The 19,745-nt window shown below is 32.0% G+C and overlaps 1 protein-coding gene across 1 annotated transcript; it reads right to left on the bottom strand.

Annotated features, from left to right (window-relative positions):
• Nucleotides 1–623: 623 nt before the first annotated feature.
• On the bottom strand, nucleotides 624–1,460 carry LOC100811994 (uncharacterized). The gene has a single exon (NM_001254507.2). It carries the CDS (start codon nucleotides 1,370–1,372, stop codon nucleotides 647–649), a length of 726 nt encoding a protein of 241 aa, NP_001241436.1. The 5' UTR covers nucleotides 1,373–1,460; the 3' UTR covers nucleotides 624–646.
• Between the last annotated feature and the right edge of the window lie 18,285 nt (nucleotides 1,461–19,745).

The following is a 19,745-nucleotide window of genomic DNA, read 5'->3' as shown; positions in this document are numbered from 1 at the left end:
TTGTATATTTGAATTGCTCAATTATTGAGAGCAGAGAAGACAAATTAATGAAAAGTGCGTCTTTATGCAATTGCAGCTTCTTAAAGCACTTGGAATAAATTTATCAAGATTCTCAGAGGAAGAAACAAATTATCCTATGTAGATGGCAAATTCAACCAATAACACAACACCCAGAACACAAAACAAGGCTTACGCTACTATCTATAACATAAGTATCCTTTTCATAAATTACATCTTGCAGGGAGATTGACAAAACTTAAGAGAGAGAGTGAAAAATAATATTGACTACAAGAAAAACTTGTATAATATGTACATTTATTATTATAGCTAGAACCTAATCTAATACTACCTACAATCACTGCATGTCCATTTCCATTAATATGTACATTTAATTAGTGTTATTTTTTTTTAGCTTTTCTTTCTTTTGCTAATTGTAATTTGGATAATTTGTACAAAGTTTAGATGTTATTCCTGAAGCTTTTTTTGGTGTTATTTTCTAATTAGATTTGAAGTTTTATCTTAGTAAGCTATATGATATAAGTTTGCATTAAAAATCAAATAGATTATAGAGGTGAAACTCAAATTCGGATCAAAATCAGTGTCAACTCAAAAAGTACTCAAGATTTGCTTCTAAATTTTTTCCTTCTTATCTTACAATGGATGCAACAGTGTGAGCCCAGAACCTAAGGTTGTCTTTCATGTCAATCTCATTACCCCTAGCTGGTACCCTCCAATTCAGCAAAGGATTTCTCAACTCCCTTTGGTCCAACACATCCCAAGCCTCAGACAAATAAGGCTTATTATTGTCAGAAACCACACTTTGATCATCACACTGCACTTCATCATCTTCTCTTCCCAGTCTTTGCAAGCCAGGTATCAAAGATGCCAATTTTGAGTCCTTGTCCTCCTCAGAGAACACAAACCCCAAATCCATAAACCCTTTTAGCTCCTTAAACTCAAGCTCTGAGAGGCTCCTGCTGGTTCTCACTTGCCTAGGCCTTCTTCCATGACCAAAGCCTTTTTGTTTTCTCTTATTGCTCATACCTTCTTTTCCATGATTTCCACTAGAGAATTCTCTGATTTCCCTCTCAGAAGGGATTGTCCTAAGCCTTTGTGGGGTGAGCACAGAATTTGGTGATGGGGAATAATCACACAAAACACATGTTGTGGAGTCCAAGTTTTGGTCACTATAGGACCTAACTTCAAGGGTTGGAGTTGGAACTAGTAGAAGCTTTGCATCATCAAGAGGAAGCACTTCCTCCACCACCTTGTGATTATGAGAGATAGGATTTGTTGGAGGGATTTTGCTGGAGAGAATTGAAGCCTCAAACCAGAATGAATCTAGCAACCTCAGAACATGTTCTGCAGCCATTATTATTACTGTCACAAAATGAATGAATAGCTTAAATTGAAATTAGATCCTACAAAGATATGATGAGGATAGAGGAGATTATAGAGATAAGATTAAAATGTGTGTCCTATGTGGCTATTTATATTAAGAGTGGCATTACTTAATTGCCAGTGGCTCTATATGCTTTTGTTTTATTCCCCTATTTTATTCGAATATGCAATATGGGAAATTTCAGGAAGCTTTCTTCTTATGTTTGTCTGGTTCTGAGAAAATGATGAAATTAATATCTCAACCTATGATTGTGAAATGCCTTGCGTATTTAATATGTTGGTTTTGCTTTAACTATTATGGTGAATCAGATAAGGTTGAAAATTATTAAATTTAGAAGTTTCTAGTAAAGGAAAATTATTAAAGAATTGGATTCCTGCTCTTTGAATAGTTTGAGTGCCAATTAAGATGATGGGAAAGAAACTATTGATATTTAATATCATAAATAAATAATCAAATAAATGGTGAATATTTATTTTCTGGATTTACTAGTTGAAATCAAATGGTTGTCTTAAACTTTTATTATTTTTTTTAAATATGTTTTGTTCCTTTAAAATTTTGAAAAATATTAATTTATCCATAAAATAATTTATATTAATTTGATCCATCAAAGAATAAAACATTTTTTTTGTCGGTGTTTAGTAGTAATAGATTTAATTATTATTTTATTTTATTTTTTCAAACACATATAAAAGACATTAAAACTCATTATTGCATTATCTTTTTTCCTAACATCATCACAAAAAAATCACATAAAAAGTGACAAAAATTATAATTTTTGAAAATTTTTAGCAGTCAGAAATTTTTTAATTTATTTTGGAGGATTTTTACTATCACTAATTGTTTAATTTATTTTTTAATCAAATTACATTTGTAAGTGTGTTGGCACATAAAATAGCTGTTTAATAAAGCTACCACTTAAAATCAATAAAAATATGTTTTATTTTTAAAAAACTAAATTAATAAAAAAATTAATACTGTTTTACATGTAACCTAAACATGTTTTATCTTTATTTTTTTTATATGTGCTAAAAGTTGGTCAAAATATTTTTAATGTTGTTTCTAGTTATGGAACGGAACGTATTGGAAAATAGTAAAGAATTTTAATTTGCTAGACTTGTAATTTTGTATACTGAAATTTAGTTTTCAATCAGGTACTGAATCAATCAATCAAAATAAACTCATGATAATATGATACTAGTACAATATATTAATATTTAAAAAGAGACGTTCTTTTAGAAAAGTGATTATATCATACAATTATTTTAGAAACTAGTGTTTTTATATTATTAAATTAAAAAACTCTTATTTTTTCTTATTTAATATATATAATTGAAAAATAATTTTTCTTTTGACTAAATATTAAAAACTAGCCTTATAAAACTTACTATAAATGATGAAATTAATATCTCAACTTGCAATTGTGGAAATAACTCTGTATATGTTAAATATTTGTTTTTTCTTTCACTATTATGGTGAATAGGATAAAATTGAAAATTTTAGCTTTGAGAATTAAATGCTGGTAGTTTCTAGTAAAGGAAAATTAATTAATAGTTGAATTTGTGTAATCGTGTTTAAAGTTATCAAACTCGAGAGTTTACATAGACTTTGAAAGTTTCAGAGACTCAACTTGTAGCCTCGTAAGAGTTTACTTTATGTAAAAATAATAAAAAAATATCTATAAATAACACTAATTAAACATTTCAACAATATAATAAAGCAAAACGGTAAATTATAAAGTTCAAAATATTTAAATAACCAAGTCTAGTAATAATACATCACCACTAGACAATAACTTGTAGAGGTTATAGTAATGATAGATCATTCTCATCAATGGTTTGATGTCATCAAGAACAAAGATTTGATATCATTGAATGTGAGAATTTTGTATTTGAGAATAACACACTAAATGAAAGTATCTTAAATGCTAAACAGACAGAAAACAATGAAAAATACTTACATTTTGGTCTAATTTTTTTAACTTGCTAACTCATTTACTCGAGTCTACAGTATTTACTTAGAATTTATAGAGTTTACCCAGAGTCTACTAAAAAGAAGAAGAGTTTACTCAAGAGTCAATTCATAGAGGATAGGTGTACTCGTAAACACGTGTTAACTCGAGAGTTTGATAATCATTATTATGTTGTTTGGATAGTCTAAGTACCAATTAAGATGATGTTTTTTTACCAAACCAATTAAGATGATGTTAAAGAAACTATTAATATAAAATATATTAATAATAAATAGTAAAAAACCATTTTTTTGGATTTATTAATTAAAAATGAGCTGATTGTTAAGAATTATTTGCTTATTTTTGTTATGTGCTAAAAAATAATTCTAATATTTGTAATGTTGTTTCTAGTATTTTTGTTATGGTATCTGTTGTAAAAAAAATTAGAGCAATTAAAAAAAATGACAAATTAAGAGCACTAATTATTACAGTATAAGAATAATTACTAGATAAGTATTACAAATTTATTCCATCAATAAATATAACTCTTTCGTTATGTTTGACTAATCATTTTAGGTAACTTATAAATTATTTAATTAACTTATTAATTTATTCACTCATATTTTTAACAAAACTTACAAATTAACATTTGTTAATAAAAAATAAAAATAAAAAACTATCAATTTATTTAATGATTTTATTTCCCAAGTTTATAAATTTGCTTGAAATATTACTTTTCGAATCTTGAACTTAGCACTAAATATTTTAATAAAATTATTCCTTTGTTCTTTTTAATTTTGAGAAGAAAAAAAAACATTATCCTTACCTTTATTTACGATACACATTTTTTATCAAGCTATTTGTACACCTTTACCTTAAGTAAATTTTTTTAATTGAATATTTTAAATAAATATTTTTTTTCAAAAAAAATAAATATTATATCCCATAAGACATTTTCTTTAAAAGAAAAAGATATTAATTTTACCCACTTTATTCTTTTAATCTATATTGTTTTCAATTTCTCTAACAACCTTCTAATAAAAGCTTAATTATATTTTTTTTGTCCCAAAAAATATTAGATTATTTTTTCCTCATTAAAACAATTTATGGATCCACAACTTAACACTCATAAAAAAAAAACAGATCTGGTTAAAAATTATAAATTATATTTGTCGAAAACTAAAAAAATCAACAAATCATAAAATATTTATAAAAAAATATAAAAATATTTTTCACGTCACTTTCCATGTGTTATGCAAGTCAACCTGAACCCATCAACTTATAGCATGCCAATCAAACCCAAACATCTGGTTTTGGTCCATCCAACCCAAATATTCTCACTACCAATTGTTTTTTTACACCATTCACGTGTGTTTTAATTTTTTTTCTTTCAAAAATAACCTTTTTCATGGAAACATGATTCTATGAAATTTTTTTACCTCTTTTACACAACATAAATATGGTTATGTTGTGTATTTTACCAAGGAATCATGTTTATGTGAAAAGAGTATTTTCAGTATATATATATATATATATATATATATAAAAAGCACACATAAGTAGTGTGAATAGCAGAAGTAAGAGTGTTAATAGTAGCTCGCCTAAGTTAGAACTGCACGATAGGCTTCGCTGTGGTCCATATAAGAAATTGTACAACAGCCGATAAGAGTGGCTACATGGGGAGTTGCTACGTGCACCCAGCAATATTGTCGGGGCACCCAGCAAACAGTGAATGAGCCATTTTGCCCTTCTACGAAGCCTGTATCTGGAAGACCCTCTTTTCTGAAAAATTTCGGAAGACGTAACTCCAAAAAACTCCCGGAAGAACCTTCTTCCGGAAGAAGAAGTTGGGCTTCCAGAAGGACGTGTTCCCGGACTTTTTCCGGAAGAAGGGTCTTCCAGGAAGACCACCTTCTTCTTCCGGAAGAAGATTCTTTCGGAAGTAATTTTATGTGATTTTTTTAAAATGCAATATTTTTATAATAATTTAATTTTAATAAATAAATTACGTTATAAAATAAATAATATTATTATACATAAATTATTAGTAAACATAATTATGACTAATATTTGTAATTCCTTTTTTATGCGCATTTAAATTTAAATAATAATTTGTGTGACAATTTAGTATAATTTGAATCATAAAAATTAATTAATTTGTATATTTTATAAAAAAATATAAAATATTTATTATGATAACATTTAATTTGTATTACAAAACTTAATATATAATAAAAAATAGTTTTAATTTTATAACAACATGAAGTAAAAATAAATTTCATTTTATAATAATAACTAAAAATATTTAATGGATATTTAATGACGATTTTGCTCCTGTGTTGTTTTCTTTAAATTTACTGCACTGCTTTTCCGTTTTACACCTTTCGATTTCACCTTCTTCCCTGTCTTCTTGCTATTGCTATCCTTTTCCGTAAAAAGCTTTTGAAGATTTGGTGGTCCCTGTAGAAGCAAGGCTTCATGGTGAATGTGATTCAAAGGTGTTTTGATGATAACAATGATGACAACAAAAGATGATGACAAAGGTGATGAACAAAAAGCTCAAAGATCAAAGAACAACTCAAGTGAATCAAAGAACATCTCAAGTGAATCAAGAACAAGTCAAGAGTTCAAGAAAAGAATGAAGAAGAATTCAAGACTCAAGAAGAAAGCCTAGAATCAAGAATCAAGATTCAAGGTTCAAGATCTCAAGAATCAAGATCAAGATTCAAGACTCAAGATTCAAGAATAAAGAAAAGACTCAATCAAGATAAGTATTAAAAAAGTTTTTCAAAACTTTGAATACACATGAGTTTTTGACAAAACCTTTTACCAAAGAGTTTTTACTCTCTGGTAATTGATTACCATATTGTTGTAATCGATTACCAATAGCAAAATGAGTTTGAAAAAGTTTTCAAACTGAATTTACAACGTTCCAATTATTTTCAAAAAGCTGTAATCGATTACAATATTTTGGTAATCGATTACCAGTGCCTTTGAACGTTGAAATTCAAATTCAAATGTGAAGAGTCACATCCTTTCACACAAAAGCTTTGTGTAATCGATTACACTAATTTGGTAATCGATTACCAGTGACTGTTTCTGAATAAATCAAAAGATGTAACTCTTCAAAAGGTTTTTGACTTTTTCAAATTGGTTTTAAGTTTTTCTAAAAGTTATAACTCTTCTAAATGGTCTTCTTGACTAGACACGAAGAGTCTATAAAAGCAAGGCTTTGTTTTGCATTTTTCAATCAATTCATTCAATACTTTTACTTTTCCAATCAATCCTTTAAAAGCCTTGAATCTCTTTGAACTTCTTCTTCTTCTTTGTACCAAAAGCTTTCTGAAGTTTTCTGGTTTTCCAAACCTTGAAAACTTGTGCTATTCATCTTTTCATTCTCTTCTCCCTTTGCCAAAAAGAATTTGCCAAGGACTAACCGCCGGAATTCTTTTTATGTCTCTCTTCTCCCTTTTCCAAAAGAACAAAGGACTAACCGCCTGAATTCTTTTGTGTCTCCCTTCTCCCTTGTCAAAAAATTCAAAACGACACAGTCTGAGAATTCTTTTGATTCTTCCCTTTCCCTAATACAAAAGTGTTCAAAGGACTAACCGCCTAAGAAGTCTTTTGTATCCCCATTCACAAAGTATCAAAGGTTTAACAGCCTAAGATCTTTGTCTCAACACATTGGAGGGTACATCCTTTGTAGTACAAGTAGATGGTACATCTACTTGGGTTTGACTGAGAACAAGAGAGGGTACATCTCTTGTGGATTAGTTCTAGTGGAGGGTACATCCACTAGGTTCAAAGAGAATAAGGGAGGGTACATCCCTTGTGGATCTTTGCTTGTAAAAGGATTTTTACAAGGTTGAAAGAAATCTCAAGGATCATAAGTCGCTTGGGGACTGGATGTAGGCACGGGTTGTTGCCGAACCAGTATAAAAACTCTTGTGTGTTTGTTTCCTTCTTCCCTACTCTTTTACTTTCCGTTGTGCATTTAAATTCCGCTTTTACTTTCTGTTAAGTTTCTCTTCTACTCCTCATTCTCTTAACAATTTACTAAAAGCCTTAAAAGAGTAATTTTTTAATCGGTAAAGGTTTAGGAATAATTAATTCAACCCCTCCCCCCTTCTTAATTATTTTGAGGCCACTCGATCCAACAGTCCCGTGAAGTAGTTGTTCTGTATCGGAAGATTTGGTGGTCCCGTGAAGTGGTTGTTCCGTATTTGAAATTGTGTTAGTCGTTGATGTTCCTATTTCGTCGGAGGTACACATTTATCGGTTTTTTTTTTTTTTGCGTTTTCTGGGTAGATTGTTAGAGAAGATGAACAGTAAAAAGCTATTCCCGGAAGAACTTTAAACTACAGGAGGAAGTAGTTCCGGAATAAGAATTATGAATTTCTGGAAGAAGTTCTTCCGGAAATTCATAATTCTCATTCCGGAAGAAGTGGTTCCGGAAGTGTCTTCCGGAACCACTTCTTCTGGAATGTTAATTTATTAACAAATTTTTTTAATTCTGTTTTAAAATTTATATATATATATATATATATATATATATATATATATATATATATTATCATTTATAATATCTGTATTTTCAATTGTGGATAATTGGTTTAATTAGGTATAATGATTTTGGTATAATATTAAATGATTTAGGTAACATAATTGTATTTTGTTGTAGTAGAAAAATGTTTTATTAGTTGTTTATTATAGTGTTAAGTTTAGTTTAAGTAAATAATGTAGTTATAAATTTAGAATGTATTTGTATTAGTTGTTAATATGTTTGTTAGTTAATATGTAGTCAATTTTTGGATGTGGTTATATAATAATTTGAATGTACTTGTGTATGATGCATATGTCCTGTTAATATGTTTGTTAGTTAATATGTAGTAAATTTTTGGATGTGGTTATATGATAATTTCAATGTACTTGTGTATGATGCATATGTCCTTAAGATGGACGAATATCAATGGATGTATGACTATACGATGTCACAAGAAGTTCATATGGATTATGATTATGATAATGAAGAAGAATGTGGTGTGAATGAACCACATGTTGATTGTTCAAATGTTTTTAATATGTCTTAGGTAATCATGTTGATTAGTTTGAGTCATTTGGTTGAATAGATGTTTTGTATAAAAATTAATATGTTGGGGTTGCGTTGTAGGTATTTGGTACTCGAGATGATGTTTTGCAGTGGGCTCGAACAGTTGCCCATGAAAATGGATTTGTTGCAGTGATTATAAGGTCTGATACAGATACCGGTAGTAGAGGAAGAAGTTCATTTGTCTTAATTGGGTGTGAAAGGAGTGGTATGTACAAGTGTAGGAATAAAAAATTCGTTAGAAAAGACACTGGGAGTAGGAAATGTGGTTGTCCTTCTAGGCTTCGTGGGAAACCAGTGCATGGAGGGGAAGGTTGGATGGTGAAGTTGATCTGTGGGATTCACAATCATGAATTGGCCAAGTCCTTAGTTGGACATCCATACGCTGGGTGATTGACTAAGGATGAAAAGAAAATTATTGCTGATATGACAAAGTCGATGGTGAAACCAAAAAACATCTTGCTAACGTTGAAGGAACACAATGCCAACAGTTGCACCACGATCAAGCAAATTTACAATGCAAGAAGTGCATATCGTTCTTCAATAAGAGGAGATGATACCGAAATGCAACATCTGATGAAGCTTCTCAAACGTGATCAATACATTCATTGGCATAGATTGAAGGATGAAGTTGTGGTGCGTGATCTATTTTGGTGTCACCCAGATGCAGTAAAGTTATGCAATGCATGTCATCTGGTGTTTTTTATAGACAGTACCTAAAAAAAACAAACAGGTACAGACTCCCACTACTTGACTTTGTTGGGGTGACACCAACGGCGATGACATTCTCTGCTGGGTTTGCATATTTGGAGACTGAGCGTGTTAATAATATTGTATGGGCTTTGGAATGATTTCGAGACCTATTTTTAAGAAACGGTCGCCTCCCTGTTGTTATTGTCACTGACAGAGACCTAGCACTGATGAATGCAGTGAAAACTGTGTTCCCGGAGTGTACAAATTTGTTGTGCAGGTTTCATATCGATAAGAATGTGAAGGCAAAGTGCAAATCTTTAATCGGTCAAAAAAATGCCTGGGACTATGTAATGGATAACTGGGGTACTTTGGTTGATTGTCCGTCTGAACACCAGTTCGCTGAGTCACTTCAGAAGTTTCAAATTGCTTGTTCGCCTTGGCCGATGTTCGTTGACTATGTTAACGACACATGGATTATCCCCTACAAGGAAAAATTTATTACAGCATAGACGAATAAGGTCATGCACCTAGGCAACACAACAACAAACAGGTATTAAGAACTGATTTTATTTGTTAGTAAGGATTATTAATAAATGGTATTTAATTGTTGTATATTTTTCATGTTTGTTGTGTATTTTAAATGTAGGGTTGAATCAGCTCATTGGGCTCTAAAAAGAATACTACAAAATAGCCTTGGAGACCTGTGAAGTGTTTGGGATGTCATGAACAACATGATCACGCTGCAACACGTTGAAATTAAAGCATCCTTTGAAACCAGTACGCATGTGGTTGGGCATGTATTTAAAAAAACCTTATACAAGAGACTTCTTGGGATGGTTTCAAGGGACACTTTGAATGAGATTGCTTCTGAGGTTGACCGTCTACGTTATCTCGGCATAAATCACTCTTGTGGTTGTGTGATGAGAAGCACACACGGTCTTCTTTGTGCATGTGAGCTTTCTAGGTATAATGCTGGCAGCATCCCAGTGGAGTCAGTCCATATTTTCTGGAGGAGACTTTACTTTTCAGACCAAGGATTATGTGAGGCGGAAGTCAGCATCAAGGAAGAGATTGAGACCATATCTAAAAGGTTTGACGAACTTGATGTGTCTGACAAAGTAACTCTGAAGAGTAAACTTCAAGAAATTGCATACCCTGATCAGAACTCTATGTGCCCTCCTCCGTCAAAGGTCAACACTAAAGGTGCACCGAAGAAACCAATGAAAAGATGTCAAAGATCCACAAAGCGTGATCCGTCTTACTGGGAGTATGTTGATGCTTTTCATTCTGTTCAAAGCAGCAACGCTTCAGTCAAACGTAGTGCATCATGTTCTGAACCGCCTCAGCCTACAAGGATAATCCCGATGTTGGATCAATTTGTGCCATTCATTCAAGGTTTCATTCGTGACGTTGTGGATGTGAAAGCGGACAGTAATTGTGGATATCGGTCCATTTCCGCTTTATTAGGTATGGGGGAAGATTCGTGGCCGTTAGTGCGTAACGAATTGATTAAAGAACTTGGCAGGTGGTCGCATGAGTACATGAACCTCTTCGGTGGCACAAAGAGACTTGAACAATTAAAGTTGTCCCTACTTGTTGATGGGTTTTCCAAGGTATGTTTTTAGGTTAATTTTTTTAATAACAAACTTTAAATTGCTTACATGTGTATGTTTGCTTGATTCAGGTTAGTGTGGACAAGTGGATGGATATAACGGAGATGGGATATGTGATTGCATCACGGTATAACGTAATCCTTGTATCGTTGTCTCGACAACAAAGCATGACATTTTTTCCTCTTAGAAGTCAACCACCACCTGATTCTTTTGGGCACTGCATGATATGTGTCGGCCACATGTTTGGAAATCATTTTGTTCAGGTACATTGAATATAGTTAGTATAACAATTATGCAATGACTTCCCTGGTTTATTTGAGTCTGTCACCGCATGATATAATCTTTGTTCATCTACAACAGGTTTATTTGAATGAACACTGTCCCTTACCGCCCCCAGCGTTGTTGTGGCCAAGCAATTGTTATTCTCAGGCAAAGTAGTGGACAACTCCATATATTAGTAGAATGCAGCAATACACAAGCTTGATGTCATTCAAAAGACACTATGTCGAACTAAATGAAGACTAAGCATGCATTGTTTATGTAATTGTATTCATTATTCGATATAATTTGTTGTAAGCCATTAATAACCAATTAATATTATTAATTACTCGTTTCGTTAAGCAAAAAAATAGTTGGTCCAACAAAAATCATTTACGCGTGTACGATACATCATTGTCATAATTGACAACACATAATGACATGCATGCGTATTAAAGTTTGAGCGCGACACCACATTGACTGACTTGACTACACATTCTGAAGGAAACATAAACACGAAACATGTTCACACGTGTCTATTTTTTTGTAAAAAAAGTGAAGCAATCTGTCGGTGACAACCATGTATATATATGAGACACGGCTAATAAATCACACATTATCTTGGTTTCACATAGTCTCCCAATTGATACACAAAGTATGGCATTTTTAGGAGAAACTAGCAGTCAGACGATTGTCAACTCAAGGTTGGGTTTCATTTTTCCAAATGGATCGATTATTCACAATGATACTGGGGTTTACTTCCAAACTTTGACTTCGGTGCCCATTCGAGTACCAAACAGCTGTGATTTTGCAAGCCTATCATGACGCGATCCTGTATTACAACGGGAAATGGAAGATGCCACCGCAGAACAAATTTGTTGGATGCGCGTTCACAGGAAAAAATCCTAAGAAATTTCAAATTCTTTCAACATGTACCATCGATGAACTGAAAGATTTAATAAAGCAAGTTGCACCTAAAGGGATTTCCCCTCTTGGAATTCACGAATCACAAATGGTAAGAATATTGTTTTTCCGTCAACCAAGTCGCTTTGAGTATTCAGATAAGCTTATAAAATATGAAATTAATAAGCTGAAGACCAACGAAGAACTGCTGAAGGTGTTAGTACAATCTAACTACTAGAAAAATATGGACCAATGGAAATTTTAGCTGTCTTTACTAAATATGTTGTGAAATTCGAAGACGAGATGATTGCGACATCGCTAAACGACTTAATGCAATGTTTATTTTTTTGCTTTTTCGTTGATGTAACCTTTACCTGTTTACAGCATGTTTAAATCCCATAATAAAGTTCAATGTGTTATTTCAATGGTCCAAAGATAATTTTTTTTAATTGTTTGACCTTCAAACCTTACGCATACTTACAAGGGTCTGATTCCTATTTTTTTGGATTTTCTGCCTCTTATTTTAGGTGTTATTTGATGGAACCAGGAAACAAAAATAATTTTTTTGGGTTCTTTGACATCCAAAAATGACAAATAGCGCCCCTCCGATGTCTTACGGCACTCGCACACCCACGAAAAAAATCCCAAACATGGGTACTTAAACATAAAAAAAGGGTTTGATTACTATTTTTTTGAATTTTCTGCCTCTTTTTTTAGGTGTTATTTGATGGAACCAGGGAATGACAATAATTTTTTTAGGTTCTTTGATGTCCAAACATGACAAATAGCGCCCCTCCAATGTCTTACGCCACTTGCACACCCACAAAAAAAAAAACCCCAAACATGGGTACTTAAACATAAAAAAAGGGTCTGATTCCTATTTTTTTGGATTTTCTGCCTTTTTTTAGGTGTTATGTGATGGAACCAGGGAACGGCAATAATTTTTTTGGGTTCTTAGACATTCAAACATGACAAATAGTGCCCCTCCGATGTCTTAGGCCACTCGTACACCCACGAAAAAAAACCCCAAACATGGGTACTTAAACATAAAAAAGGGTCTGATTCCTATTTTTTTTGGATTTTCTGCCTCTTTTTTTAGGTGTTATTTGATGGAACCATGGAATGACAATAATTTTTTTGGGTTCTTTGACGTCCCAACATGAAAAATAATGCCCCTCCGATATCTTATGCCACTCGCACACCCATAAAAAAAACCCCCCAAACATGGGTACTTAAACATAAAAAAAAGGATCTGATTCCTATTTTTTTTGGATTTTCTGCCTCTTTTCTAAAAATCATTATTTTTAATATAATTCTTATGAACGAAACACATGATTTTAGCTTCACTTTTTTTTAAAAAAAAAAATTTAAAATAGTCCAGAACTTCGCTTAAGGACCAGGACCAGGATCGGAATCAGAATCGATACGTCAGTTAATATCATAAAATAATAAACTTTGCAAAACAAGTCAACTATATTAAAATAAAAAGTGTAACAAATACAAAAAATCATGTCAACTACAAAACAAAAAATAAATACAATAATCAATGCTTTGTGCACCGTCTCTGTCGAGCCCTGACACTTCCATCTGCACTTGCACCACCTCTGGCGATCATGAGGCAATCCTGCATAATATCATATAACTCTGTGTCTGCAATGACCATCCTAAGGTTGAGCACACGCTCCAACCTCTGTGCGGTCGCCTCATAGCCGTCGTAATCATCCTGTGACAGTCATTAAAAATATTTATTATAAAATTTACAATAAATAAAAACTCATCAAACATTAAACGTGCAAATAATCTTACCACTGCATGTGGAGGGGGGTCAAATGCCACTGGAACCTGGGGGCTAGGCGGCTGCATGTACTCCTCAGGGTCTGCGGCAGGTGCATCTCTGGGCTGATCACCTGCCTGGGTCGGTATCATGAATGGGTGAGACGTCTCTGGGCTGCGGCAGGTGCATCTCTGGGCTGCTCCTGTGATTCCCTTCATATGCGCCTTCGACGTCAGCCACTGGGAAACACGTGGAGACGTCTCCTGGTATGCATCATCTGTGACGCACTGATGCACACTAGGAAAATGCTCATAGATCCAACACTACAAAAAAAATGAGGTTAACATAACATAAAAACATGTTTAAATCATAATCGAACGTAACATATTTAAAAACACAAAATTTACCTATAATAGAGTTAGGTACCCTGCAATCTGTCGTGTAGTGGTCCTAGAAGCTTCATCTAACTAGTCATACATATGAACCAGTGCGGCAACTCCCCAAGCATAACCACCACTCTGACCCAGGTCGCGAAAAGCGTCTAGGTGCACCACATGAACATATGTTGCACTCTTATTAGCAAAAAGAGTGCAACCGACCAAGTGCAGCAGATAAGCATGAGCTGCTACAATCCACCGCCGGGCCTGACATCTCATCTCATAGATGTCTCGAACCCATCCCAGTCATACGTATGCCCCACGTGATCGCGATGTCTCGGCTCTAGCCTCCTCAGCAGACACCTCAAGCAACTCGGTCAACAAAAATATCGCATCGTCCGCAAAGAGAGAATGAAAGTTGTGGAATGCGCCAGTGATAGGCAAATGGAGGAGTGACGACACATCATCCAGTGTGATCGTCAACTCTCTTACCGGAAGGTGGAAGGTGCTGGTCTCGCTGTGCCACCTCTCCACAAATGCGAATATAAGTCCAAGATCGCTAGTAACAACTGAACACTCGATCAGTGGACTTAATCCTGTGGCACCAATCAGTCCTTCAATCTCAGGCACTGACCTCCCAATCAATGTCACCTTCCTCCCATGTGACACCAACTTCAACTCAGGATGTTCCTGATTTGAAGTACAAATTATACAATTATAAAAAAAAATTAATGACAAATAAATTAACAATGACAAATAATTAACAAATTAAAATATCTGTCCACTCCAAACGGTGTGTGCAACATGGTCCACAAATGATGTCAGCAGTGATGGGTCACGTGGCCCATCCTAGGAATCCCTCAACATTATCAGCATGTGACCCCTCAACACCATCATCACCCTGTACGTCCCCAGTCATCTCAGGTGCATCCTCAGCCATATCAGGGACATCCTCAGTCATGTCAAGAACATCCTGAGTCATCTGATAAACCCGTTGCCTACAAGCTGATGCAGTAGGCCTACGCCTCTCGAGAACATCAACTGTATCATGGTCATCCTGTCTATCTCTACCTATAACTCTACCTATAGCACGACCTAAACCTCGTGTTCTAGTCATGATCTGCAAATCATGTGGAACACGTATTTTTTTCGGTCAAAACATACACAACTTTCTTTATAAAAAGTAAAACAAGTTTATTTATAAAAAAATAAGACTAATTTAAATAAAATTATTTGAAAACACACACAACATAATTTTAAAAAAAAATAAACAACTTCATTTATATAAAAAAAACACAACTAATGCAAAAATAATTAATTAGTAAACATCCACAACTTAATTTAAAAAAAATAAACAACTTCATTTATAAAAAAAACACAATTAATGCAAAAATAATTAATTAGTAAACATCCACAACTTAATTTAAAAAATAAACAACTTCATTTATAAAAAAAACACAACTAATGTAAAAATAATTAATTAGTAAACATCCATAACTGAATTCAAAAGAAAATAAACAACTTCATTTATAAAAAAAAACACAACTAATGTAAAAATAATTAATTAGTAAACACCCACAACTTAATTTTAAAAAAAATAAACAACTTCATTTATAAAAAAAAAACACAACTAATGTAAAAATAATTAATTAGTAAACATCCACAAATTAATTTATAAAAAAAACAACTTCATTTATAATAAAAAAACACAACTAATTTAAAAATATATAATTAGTAAACATACACAACTAAAATTATATATAAAAATAAAACAAAAATGGGAAAAAAAATTCAAAAGATACACAACTTAATTTATATCATTTATAAAAAAAATAGTATTTAAAAAAAATTCCAAAACACACACAACTTAATTTATAAAAATAAACAACTTCATTTATAAACAAAAAACATAACTAATTTAAAATTCAATAATTAGTAAAATACTCAACTAAAATCATATAAAAAATAAACAAAACCAATTAACAAAAATTCCAAAACATACACAACTTAATTTATACAAATAACCAACTTTATTTATAAATAAAATACACTAATTTAAAAAAAATCACACACACAACATAATTTATAACAATAAACAACTTCATTTATAAACAAAAACACAAATAATTTAAAATTAAATATTTAGTAAACATACACAATTTAAATTATAAAAAAAAAACTTCATTTGTCATGAAAAAAGCCAAACCTCATTTTTTTTTATAAAATTTCAAAAACATACACCTACTTAATTCATAAAAATAAAATAATCATTCATTTAAAAAAACAAAACAATTTTTTTTTAAAAAAAAAAAACAAACAAACTTTCGGAAGAAGTAGTTCTTCCGGAAATTTTCCGGAAGAAGTGGCTCTTCCGGAAAGTTCTTTCGGAATATTCAAAGGGCATCCGAAAGTACCCTTCTTCCGAAAATTTTCCGGAAGAACTACTTCTTTCGGAAAGTTTCCGGAAGAAGGTGTTCCGGAAGATTTCTGGAAGAAGTGTTCTTCCGGATGACCTTTCGTTACTTCTGGAAGAACCGTTCTTCCGGAAATTTTCCAGAACACCTTCTTCCGGAAGAAGCCTTCGCGGTTCTTCTGGAAGACACCACCGTAACCACTCCTTTCACCATTTTTTCCGGCGTCTTCTATCCTAAGGTTCCACTACCCTAGCCTAAATGTTACAACTATACTGCATAATAAAAGCAATGTCAAGTTAGGGACACCTACCTTGAAGGATTTGCGTCTGATCCAACCACAACAAGCAGTCGGGCTCGCGGAGAAGAAGAAAACAAGCAGCGAAGAAAAGAGAGTGAGAGTGGTTCCGGAAGAGGAGGAAAGCTTTTTTAAATGAAGGGCAATATGGCCCATTCAATAAATTGCTGGGTGCACCTAGCATGTCCCGGCTACATGCCTAGGACGTGCCAATAAGAAACAGGGAATTGCTATGAACACCATTCATTTTGCTGGTACACCCAGCACAACATATGTAATTCCCATATTGCCCTTCCGTAATTGGTTTACATATCCACAATCCATAAGCCAATTACGAGATCCGCAAGCCAATTACAGATCAGCTCAATCCGTATGTGGCCTATATGATTTGTTTTAAAAAAATGTTTTACGGAGTTATTAGCACAACACTCTAACCAATTGAGCTAATAAGTTAATTATGTTATAAAATAATTAATGTCGATATATATAAGACTAAAACTTTTAATGTATATTTAATGCACATGTAAATTTACACAATAAATTTTATGACAATTAATTTTAATCTAATAATTAATTTGTTTACATATATAAATTATAAATATAAATCATAGGTTTAATAAAAAATATTATATATGTAAAAAAATACATTATTAACATAAATCTACTAGGATATTTTTTTTATCTTATTACAATTAATTTTGATCTAATAATGTATTTTTTATATATATAAATTTTAAATAAAAATTATAGGTTTCATTTATAATTCATATATGTAAACAAATTAATTATTAGATCAAAATTAATTGTCACAAAATTTATTATGTATATTGACATGTGCATTAAATATATACATTAGAAATTTTAGTGTTATATATATTGACATTAATTATTTTATAACATTATTGGCCTATGAGCTCAGTTGGTTAGAGCGTTGTGTTAATAACGGGAAAGTCACACATTTGATTCTTACTTTATATGGCATACGGATTGATGATCCCTAATTGGCTTACAGATTGTGGTCCGTAAACCAATTATGGAAGGGCAATATGGGAATTACATATGTTGTGCTGGGTGTACAAAAAAATGAATGAGGCACGTAGCAATTCTCTAAGAAACATTGATGGTCATGTATTGTAATACTATGCATATAAGGCCCAAGAGCAAAAACACTTATGTAATATTATGCATAAAAGAAATGCTAACTCATTCTTTTAACTATAATATTTATTATCATCTGAATTTTATTAAAATTATAAAATTTGGTGAGTCTTATTTTTTATTAAAAAACTCTACTCGTAATTTTATAATTTTTTTTAGAACATAATTATCATTCATTAGAGGTAATTCTATGTTCGAACATGATATGATCATTACGGACAATAAAATACAAACCCAAGACCTTTAGTTAATATGAAACAATTCCACATCACTTGGTGGTCATAATTTTCTAATTTCTAATGAAATTTAACTAATAATCAAGAATTTATTAAAAAAATTCAAGAAATATATATGTTGTTACCATTATTTATTACTCTGGTGGTCTGATGAAACAAACACATATGAATGAAATAAGGTTAAAATATCTTGTTTTATCTTCACAAAATTGGTGAAGTTCAGTCTTCTTATAAAAAAAAAAAAATTTTTTTCATCCTCGTCACAATTTGTCCTGAAATAGATTTGGATTTATCCGAACCTATTTGTAACAATTTGTGGTGATTATAAATTTTGGATTAAAAACCATCACAAATTACAAGAAAAATGCTAAATTATACTTTTAAAGAATTTTGCCATTAATTTGTGACGATTCTTACCTTCCAAAAATCTTCATGTATATTTGGGTGCCCGAACTTGATCTAGGCAAAAATATGATACATTAAAATTTTATGAACACTAATGAATAAATCTGTCCGATTAAAATCTCAACTTTACCAATTTTATAAGGATTTAGGCACAAAACAAATTCCAAACAGAAATTACGTACCCATTAAGGAAATAATTAAAATTAACATGTGATTGATTTGTCTATTATCTATTGCAAGAAAAAAAAATCAAACAAGTATAAAGATAATATCCAAGGATTATGATTCCAGGCGTACCAATCCCCCAAATCCTATTTCTAACCAAATTCTTACAATTGTTCATTGTCAGTTTCCTAAAGTTAATTATTAGCCAATGACCATGGTCTAATAACATTTTTTTTGCCTTAATCAATACCGAATTGACGACTAACGTATTAATTTAAACTAAAGGGTGAAGATTGATGACAAGGGTGATTAATCTGTTTCCTAATCAACCTATGTGAGATTATCAAATTAGTTTGGTCATGTAGTTTGGTATAAGACACTTTGTGTGTGTGTGTGTGTGTATATATATATATATATATACATCAATTACATGTAGATGATCACTACTATACAATCAATTAATTATTAGAACGATCATTTCCAAATAGAAATTGAAAGTAAATAAGATAATCAATTAATACATCTAAAATCTTATTAAAATCAGAAAAAGGGTCAAGGTGGGTTACATCATAGCCCACAAACTAGGGAGACTAGTCACTCATAATCATAAATAAACTAGAAATCCTCTAATGAAACGTAAATATACCAAGAGGGTTGGAATCATGGTGAGAAACCTAAAAAGAATAAAAGACTCAAGAAAAAGATGTCCTTCATCCCTATTTATGATATTATAAAGTAAGTTTAAGTTTGGTAGGTGCTCTTATCCTTGTAGTCTTTCCCCAATTAGTCTTTATCGGTTATCTTTGACAAACAATCTCATCCCTACAAAATAACTCAAGGAATTCATTAAGCTTAACTATTCTTGCAAAATAATCTCAATGAGCTTTAGTTCACTCTTTTCACAATCTCTTAGTGTAACATAATGTCAAGAAAGCACTCAAATCACAATTCAATAGACATTTTCACAATTTTGTTAAGCAATCGACTCGAACGACAC

Source organism: Glycine max, chromosome 12, assembly GCF_000004515.6.
Source record: "Glycine max cultivar Williams 82 chromosome 12, Glycine_max_v4.0, whole genome shotgun sequence".
Lineage (NCBI taxonomy): Eukaryota > Viridiplantae > Streptophyta > Magnoliopsida > Fabales > Fabaceae > Glycine > Glycine max.
This window is presented reverse-complemented; position numbering and strand designations above follow the sequence as displayed.

Coding starts and splice junctions, on each gene's coding strand:
- LOC100811994 (NM_001254507.2), bottom strand. CDS start 1,372: ATGGCTGCAGAACATGTTCTGAGGTTGCTAGATTCATTCTGGTTTGAG.